The 8,842-nt window shown below is 39.2% G+C and overlaps 2 protein-coding genes and 1 long non-coding RNA gene across 7 annotated transcripts in view; all 3 read left to right on the top strand.

The window, feature by feature from the left end:
- The first annotated feature begins 121 nt into the window (after positions 1–121).
- Positions 122–1,368, top strand: LOC308079285. Its single transcript, XR_013932584.1, has 3 exons — positions 122–173; positions 1,026–1,178; positions 1,272–1,368. It is a non-coding gene; the product is annotated as an uncharacterized lncRNA (long non-coding RNA).
- Positions 1,369–1,632: 264 nt separating this feature from the next.
- On the top strand, positions 1,633–3,857 carry LOC308079745 (centromere protein T-like). The gene is made up of 3 exons (XM_080421334.1): positions 1,633–1,798; positions 2,328–2,432; positions 3,063–3,857. Exons 1-3 carry the CDS (start codon positions 1,731–1,733, stop codon positions 3,190–3,192), a joined length of 303 nt encoding a protein of 100 aa, XP_080277460.1. The 5' UTR covers positions 1,633–1,730; the 3' UTR covers positions 3,193–3,857.
- A 4,229-nt stretch (positions 3,858–8,086) lies between these two features.
- The window catches only part of ipo8 (importin 8), a gene marked incomplete at its 3' end in the record, with an annotated part of 35,696 nt that continues 34,940 nt past the window's right edge, over positions 8,087–8,842 (top strand). For all 5 annotated transcript variants that reach the window (XM_080421672.1, XM_080421669.1, XM_080421671.1 and 2 more), the window contains exon 1: positions 8,087–8,221. In XM_080421672.1, coding sequence (XP_080277798.1) covers positions 8,138–8,221 — 84 coding nt within the window. In that variant the 5' untranslated portion in view covers positions 8,087–8,137. The remainder of the gene's footprint in view (positions 8,222–8,842) is intronic.

Raw genomic sequence — 8,842 nt, 5'->3', positions numbered from 1 at the left:
GACATGAAGAAGAGCGAGAGAAGCCGTAAAGGGAAGTCTGATCTGTTTACTTTAGCTTTACGTCCGTCGTCTGCTAGCCTCGGTCCCAGCCTCACTTATCTGCGAAAAGATGGCAGTGGATGGCAGAAGGGACTACAGGAGTATGGGGGCAGTACCTAAGGCCACAGAGGCTGGTGAGCATGTAAAAAAGGTTTCACTCTCTCACATTATGGATATGTGATGCCACTGTATGTCATTTGTTAGTTTTATTCATTTGTAGTAAATTACTGGCATGATGCGCACTACCACCTGTGAAAATTCGAACAAATCACACAGACAACAAATTACGCTAAGGCATGCAAGGCAACTTAAAGGGCAAGACCACTTTGGTAGAGGTTTGGGTTGTGTAGTTACCTCGCCATGATGTAACTCCAAAGGTGGTCAAGAAATACAAAATAATTGCTGCATTGATTAGAAATTGATAATTCAAAATATGCTCCCCATTGACTTACATTGTACAGTAAAACAGCTCTCAAAGTCACTCTTTTAGCACGTAAACGAATGTAAACAAAGTTGATTCAGACAATATAGAACATCACCAAACCCAGTACTGTTTTTTTTTAAAATAAAAATGTTAACTTACTGTTGATTTAGCTATTTTTATTAGAAAGAAAACCTGGACTGGATCGGCGGATCCGGATCCGGATCTTCAAATAGTAAAATCATCAGGAAGTTGACATTTTTATTAAAAAAATAAACAGTACTGGGTTTGGTGATGTTCTATATTGTCTGAATCAGCTTAGTTTGTGTTCGTTTATGGGCTAAAAGAGTGACTTTGAGAGCTGTTTCAGTGTACAATGTAAGTCAATGGGGAGCATATTTTTAATTATCAATTTCTAATTAATGGAGCAATTATTTTTCATTTCTTGTCCACCTTTGGAGTTACATCATGGCAAGGTAACTACACAACCCAAACCTCTACCAAAGTGGTCTTACCCTTTAAGCTTTGATATATCAAGTAAAAGGATGCATTTCTTCACGTGTAGAGTGGACGGGTAACGCATCTGCAGATGAAGGTCCGAGTGAGAGGCACAGTGGTCCCCTCCTGACAGACCATGTCAGTGGAACTTCTGCACAGATTGCTGAGGATCCTGCAGACCAGGAAGAGTGGGAGGATGAAGAAAATGATGAGGCTGAAGGTCTTTTTGTGTTTTCTTACGGTTTTGTGCGTAGGAATATTATTTGAATATAATAGAATGTTATTTCATTGACTTGTTTTCTAATGACCTTAGAGCTCTCCATGAAGACCCCTGCATTCATTCGAGCCATAAGGAAGGGTGTGGTCACTAAACCACAGTCCTCACCTGTGCTTAAAAACATTCAACCCAGGCAAGTTGAACTCACTGTTGCAGCAGACCATGCATGTCATTGTCATAATCACATGCGTTAAAGCTGCATTGTGTGAGCTTTTTGATAGTCACAAGGCTTGAAAGTATGTGGTGTATGAAGAACATACCCATGCTTTCCACTGCAAGACAACTTCTAACTGCACTCAAAATTACTTTTTTGGGTGTAGCTTTAATATGATAATGCAGCTTTATGTGTGCTATAAGTGATATGTTTATTATTTAAATGTACTTTGTTCCTCCAGTGTTGAAGACGCAGCTTCAGTTAAACCAAAGAAGCGTACTGGGAAGACAGCTGGACAAAAGAAAAAGGAGCCCCCCTCCATTTTCACCAAAAGTTACTGCATGGGCAACTTCAAACACTTTGCTAAGACCAAGGTTTCCCCGGATGTGTACCCCGTCCTTAAAGAAACGTAAGTAACTAGAAATTAATCAAGTCGGTCCTTAAAGTGTCAGAATACAAACTTGTGAAATGAATTAAACTTGTGAAATGAATTAATGTGACCAGCAGCATCATTTCTGCTAGAGTAGATTAACAGGAGACAATGGCCAATTGCCAGGTCATATGTCAGTGGCTTCAGATTGGTTCAAACGAGATTGGTTAAGTTCGAAGTGGTGAAAGAATTGTACTATATTTGGCAGCTAGTTGGCTCAGTGGCTCATTTTTCTTGCAGTTGTCAAGGTATGGTAACTATAAAAAGATGCATAGTCAGCCGTTTACAGCATACATTTTGTTTTGTCAACTTTTCAAGGGTAATATGAGTCTTACCATTATTTTCAGTTAGTGTTTGATGTATTCATTCTAATAGAACTGATAAATGGAGGTGGAAGCTTCCTGGATTAATGATATCTGCTCCTCCCAGCCCATGGCACAGTGTAGGAGGGTTCCAAACTGTAAATTGCAGGTGTTCAAATGTTCTGTTTTCCCTATTGGTTTAATAGAATGGAGAAGTTCTTTGACCGGATGGTGGAAGACGTGGAGACCTATGCCAATCATGCCGGGAGGAAAACAATTGAAGTGGAAGATTTTATCCTTCTGCTGAAAAGGTGTGCATGTTTTGAGTGTGTACCATATTAAGGGAAGTACCAACACGAGGCCTGAATATACTGCGATGTTTTCAATTAGATGAATCTCTACAGACTAATATGTGCCAGCCGTTCATGTGTTTTCTTCCCCTATTTAAATTATTTTGTCAATGTGTCTTGGCTCCTCCTTAAGACATGGGGCTACCCTTCCCAAGCTCATGCCAAGCAGATTTGTTGAACTACATTGGCCCCTCCCTCTTTAAAATATGTGACTGACTATATTGCGCGTCTTCACAATGTGCATATGATGTCTCACAAACAATATCAATATGAAATATTGTTTTGCCTAACTATTTTTAGTTAGGAAGTCTCTCCAGGCTGTAACGTATTTGATAACGAACATTGAAGGCTGTACACCGCAAATGTATTTGATCACCAACACTGAAAGGCCTGTTTCTGGGACTTTCAATTTTGAGATGAGAAAGTTAAGATATGCTGCACAGAACAGATATACCAAAATTGGAATCTTGATAGATAATGTGTCCATGTACATCGATGACCAGCCTAGTTACAAACTGGGCTAACATGGGCAAATCTTTACTCTCCCCCCTTCATGTTTTATGTATGTGTTTGCGTCTTTGCTCTCTCCAGGCAGGGGCATGTGACAGACAAGGTGCCAGTGGAAGTCCTCATAGAAAAGTATCTGGACATGAGTGCTCGGAAAAAACTGATCCCTTGTGCCTCAAGTGGGAATGTCGTCTTCCCCAAGAGTCTTCCCTAAGATGGGGGGGAAAACTGTTAGTAAACCGTTCTTTGACTGTTCTTATTGTTGTGGGGATTTTTTCCCTCTGGTTTTTAAAGCTTTAATAGTTAAAGCTCTATTTTCTGATGGTACTATTTGCCATAGCGGTGGTTCTCAAATTATTATTTTTAATTTATTTCTAGGACCCCCATAACTCAGGTTTGCAGACCTGTAAGGGTCCCTTTAGAACCACCTCAAGCAATCCTGAGGGTCCCATAGACCCCACTTTAAGAACCACTGCTATAGTGTTCAGTAACGGGTGTCTCCCCATCTTTCCAGCTCTTTAATAAATACAGAATACATTATCGGGAGAGGGAACCCAAGCTTGAATTTTATATTGTTCCAATTTTGTCCATTTAATTGTTTATCTTAGTATTCTGTATGCGTTCTCTGTCCTGATTGGATTAAATTAAAGTTAACCTATAAATGTATTTTCTGTTGAGCTGAATACTGTTTACTGAATACTCTATATCAATGATTACTATGCTTACTACTTTATACAACGTATATACAGTAGGCCTAAATCACTTGCGGCACCATAATGAAAACAAGAAATGTACCCGTCTTTGTTTCATAGACATGTTCAGCTCTGCGCTTTGTCAAGCAGACATTTGTATGTTTGTAGCCCATTGGAAATAAAGGCCTTTTACTTGTCAAACCTACCCCCAGTGCCTGGACCTGGATGTTTTAAATACCCTTTGGTCATTTTTTCCTTTCTCCTGAATATTACTCCCTTGCATGAGCATCGGTGGTTTGAAGGATACCGGTAGTGCTCCTTTTCATGAAGTTATTTTCTCTGCTAAATTCACGAGCCCAATCTGGGACCCATCGAAACTGTCTTGATAGCTTATTTGAAGCCTAACAGACAGATATTGGGTTTAATGTTATTAGGACTTTGAGTTTGAAAAGTATAGTTGATGTAGATGCTCAAGCATTTGACTGACTTGCTGTAACCCATTTAGACCTGAGGCCGACTTCTAAAAACTGCTTCTAAGTTTTCTGAAAATTCAAATTCTTACTCAAAATAAAACATTATGTTGCTATATGTATAGCAACAGCTAATGAGACACAGATGTGGCTCCCGGATTGAAAGGTATAACAACGTATAGGTCTAAATGGGTTACTTAGAGCACATTTAAAACTACAGCATGAGTGCTGTACACTCAGTAAACAAATAAAATGCTATGAGTAAAACAATGACGGGGGAAAAACGCATTGCCTATGGAAACCGCAATGCTCAGTCTGAATCATCGAAAGCCAAGGAGTACAAGTGAGTTTTCAAACATGATTTAAACACGGGCAAGGTTTGAGATGCTCTAGGATTGGAAGATCATTCCACAGTTCTGATGAAATATAAGTACTAAATATAACATGACCTGCATGGTCCCAAAACATCCACCAGATGGCATTAACTCTTGGTTTTAAACTTCTGACTGCATCTATGATGTAGCCTACTGCCCATACATCCTCTTACAGACATACTTTGGAGTGCAACAACGACTGCCCTTCTGTTTAGAGGGAAACGTGCCTGAGACTCTTTCGTGTGAGATATAATCAGAAAATGGATAAAGAACACTAGACGTAACTAGTAGTCTAGTGGGGTGGCCTTGAAGGTTTGAGTTCAAGCTAATCAAAAGAGGAGCTGTAGTCATAATACAGCACTGATTGAGAAATTATTTGAAAGCTTTAGACATAATGGTTTTAATGTATTTTTTTAAAGTGTTAAATTGGTCTATGAGTGTTTGTTCAGTTATGGGAGTCAACTTGTCTTTCCAGCTAAGGATAATTCCTTAACAGGACGTTCATGAAAGTCCTTGCGTTCTTGTTTCCAATGAGGGCCTGTGAGCAATTAGGGGTTAAGAGTCTTGCTCAGGGACAAATTTCATTTCATCGACACATATGCTGGCGTGGCCTGGAATCGTACCTGGGGCAACCAGGGCCTCTGGCTCCCTAGGCGGGCTCACTAACCACTCAGCTATGGCCGCCCTAAAGCTCTTTCGTAAACAGAAAAAAAAAATTCAGGCCACGATACCATTTTATCCAATCAGCTGAATCAGGAGAGGATCCAGGATAAACAAGTGAATTTGGAAGTGAGGACAAAGAAATGCAGACAAAATGATAAAAACGCACCACCTGAAAATGTATTTTCTGTTTATGTGAGATGTGGAGACTGGAGAGTACCCGTTACTGAACAAACACCATAGACCCCTTAACAGATGACGTCACACTGATAAGAACCAGTATGCGCGCGCAGGCCGGCACCAAATGAAACCCATTGTCAGGTCTCGCTAGGACGCGCCTCACAGCCAAGAGGTTGAATGAACTGAAACCAGCGAACCCCGAAACAATGTCGGGAATTGATTGCATGAAACAATCACCTGTGCGGTAGTCTCAATGTTGGTAAACAAATAATTGGTCTATAGAAATGATTATCAGAAAGACCTATCAGAATATGGTGCTTTAACCTTTTTAACAAAAACTTTGTTTTCACCAAATAACATCATCCTACCTTTAACAAAAATAAAAAACAAAACAAAGAAAAGTTCTGGTGGATTAAAATTGCTATCGTTTTGATCATCTGAAACCAAGAAATACTCCATTTAATTGTTCTATTTTATGCTGTTTAGTGAAAGATTACAGACAGACACAAACTAGATTTTTTTTTTTTTGCCTTTCTTGAACCAAAAGGCTCAGTCTGAATGTTGAACTCAGAAGCTCTGCTCTGCAAGGCAGACATCTTACCACTGTACCACAGTGGTCCATACTCTATTTATGTCTATTGGTTAAATATTAGAGTCAGGCACAGAAAAAAAAGCATCATCTTTTTTAACCAAGAGACTTCTCAGTTTGAGTTTTGAACGCACAATGTAAATATTATGCATTTAATTGTACAGATATAATTTTTTACTATCACAAAATTGTTTTATGGATTTAAAACTGCTTACTTAACATCATTAAATAAGCATCATAAACTTTTAATATAAAGTTTAAGCGTCAAAGGGGGTAACCGGTTACACCATTTGACATTTCAATGTAAAATCTAATTTTACAGGCTTTATCGTGGACACCTAAACACACACACACACTGTGTGTGTGTGTGTGTGTGTGTGTGTGTGTGTGTGTGTGTGTGTGTGTGTGTGTGTGTGTGTGTGTGTGTGTGTGTGTGTGTGTGTGTGTGTGTGTGTGTGTGTGTGTGTGCGTGCGTGCGTGCGTGCGTGTTTTATTTAATTTATTTTACATTTTACTCTCATGTCCAGGCCCCCACTTTGAAAACCAGTGTATCTAGGCACATGTGGTGTCTACAATAATTCCATATATAATCATTTCAGATGTTTTTACTGTTTCTCTTTTAACCCACAGTAGCCACGGCTGGTCACAATGTATCATATCAAATTAGCTACAAAACATTTAGTTTTTGCTATACATACTGTACACTTACAATGTTTGTCTCAACAATAGAAGAAGTCAACATGAAAGTGAAACACCCAGTGAAGTGTTATTATACATCCCACAGTCCATGAAACATATACAAATATTCACATGAAAAGGTACAAAAGATACATTTTCTTAAAATGTACATTACAGACATTTCTTCTAGATGCCTTCAGCATATCCTAGACTTTTCATTTCTCACGTTTCTCATAGATCTCACAAAATTACCATGATATGGAATCATGTTAAAGGTTAATCCACCATATGCGCTGTGTGTGATGCATCACTTGCCAAAAAAATGTTGCGAGAGAAGCCGTAAAGTGAAGTCTGGTCTGTTTACTTTAGCTTTACGTCCGTCGTCTGCCGGTTGCCGGTAAAACGGGGCGGGGCCTCGGAAAAACAGCAGACCTACAAGCCCATAGATATATATAAAGGCTAGATGACTCACCCGCGCTGCTGGCCAATGGAGTACGACGTTGCCACATGGCGGCCATCTTGAAACAGGCATTCATAACATTATGTCTATGGTGCATATACTTTAAAATAACCATAGCGTGCTCAATTTTCATCCGATTTTCAAACGGTTTGGTGTGTTGTAAACACCAAAGATGTAATAAAATTATAAAATTATAAAATTATAAAAAATAAAAAAAAACGTGATTACAATTATAAGTATGCAGTATAATAACTACATCTTTGGTGTTTACAACACACCAAACCGTTTGAAAATCGGATGAGAATTGAGCACGCTATGGTTATTTCAAAGTATATGCACCATAGACATAATGTTATGAATGACTGTTTCAAGATGGCCGCGGTTGAGCTACGCTTGCGCCGTCCCCTTGAGCCATCTAGCCTTTATATATATCTATGTACAAGCCCACAATACGTCGCAGAAATGTTGCGCTGCGGGCTTGTAGATCTGCTGTGATTCCACCATCGCGCGGCGAAGCATAAATCAGGCAGTACATGTACAGTGTTGCCATGTCCACTTATTATAAGCGACTTTGTACTTGTTTTTCTGTGAAGTTGCTTGTAAATATTGGTAGTTGCGGGTTGCTGTTTTTTGGGCTTGTTTCTAAAGTGTAGTTGCTTATTTGGGCTTGTTTCCTAAATGTTGTTTAAACCAGTGGTTCTCAAACATTTTCATGGCAAGCAGTCAGGACCCCCAAATTAATACGTATTTCTATTTGTAGACTCAACCTCCTGCAAATATTTTGTGCCAGAGACCCCCCATACAAGATTTTTTTTGGGATGTGAAAATATTCCCCAAAACTTTTTTTTCAAGATTTTTCTTTGAAAATAGCCGTTGTTTAGTGCTCATGTCATGTGGCCTATAATATTCGCTTCTTTTGGGCTTGTTTTCATAGATCTGGCTGCTCATTTCTCACGCAAGATCTGGCAACACTGTACATGTATGTGATTGTGTGTGTGAGAAAAGGAAGAGAACACAGGAGAAAGAAACCTGATCGTGGAAATCGAAAGCATCACAATGGATCCCAACAGGATTATACAGGCACTGAAGGGCACGATCGACCCCAACCTGAGGATAGCGGCTGAAACCGAACTCAATCAGGTGGGTTTCTGCAACAACAACAACAACAAAAAGTAGTTTGTTTTCTGGTTAGATTCTAGCATCCAATCCAACCCCCCATTTTCCCTCAGATGATGCCCCCGGAGGAGTGATCATGATACGGATGATGATGATAGGCCCTATATTTTTTTCTTTTAAGGATAGATAGATTACAAAGCTTCCATTTGTAGGGTTACTATACAGATCAGGCCCGTCGACGGCTCCAGATCGGTGCTAAAAAGATGCTGCTTTGCTAATCGCTGTAGTTTGGCAACATTTTCCATAACATACAAACACTGAGGATACCATTAGCTGATGCATAACATGCATCACATCTCTTCTTGGGATCCACACATAACATAATAAAAAAAAAACAAGACAGACATGCATTTGCAAAACATTAACATTAAATATTGACAAAGTCACTCAGTTTCCAGTGTGTATATATATTGTTGAGTATCAAGATTAAGACTATCATGTATTTTATCGAGTCTGACTTTTATTTTCGTTCTACGATATTATGCAAATGTCAAAATCAATTAAATATATCTATAATACAATAGTTCTTGATCCGAGGCTAGGACAACAACACCACCACCACACCATTGTGTTTGTTTGTTTGTG

The sequence above is a fragment of the Gymnoscopelus braueri genome (genome assembly GCF_963280865.1).
Source record: "Gymnoscopelus braueri genome assembly, chromosome: 23".
Lineage (NCBI taxonomy): Eukaryota > Metazoa > Chordata > Actinopteri > Myctophiformes > Myctophidae > Gymnoscopelus > Gymnoscopelus braueri.
The sequence above is the reverse complement of the archived record's forward strand: the minus strand, read 5'-3'. Positions and strand labels throughout refer to the sequence as shown.

What these genes read in the sequence shown, in the direction of transcription:
- LOC308079745 (XM_080421334.1), top strand. Translation starts at nt 1,731, where the DNA reads ATGGGCAACTTCAAACACTTTGCTAAGACCAAGGTTTCCCCGGATGTG. An exon ending in TACCCCGTCCTTAAAGAAAC is followed by an intron (nt 1,799 to 2,327) that starts GTAAGTAACTAG and finishes TTGGTTTAATAG; the next exon opens with AATGGAGAAGTTCTTTGACC. An exon ending in TTTATCCTTCTGCTGAAAAG is followed by an intron (nt 2,433 to 3,062) that starts GTGTGCATGTTT and finishes TGCTCTCTCCAG; the next exon opens with GCAGGGGCATGTGACAGACA.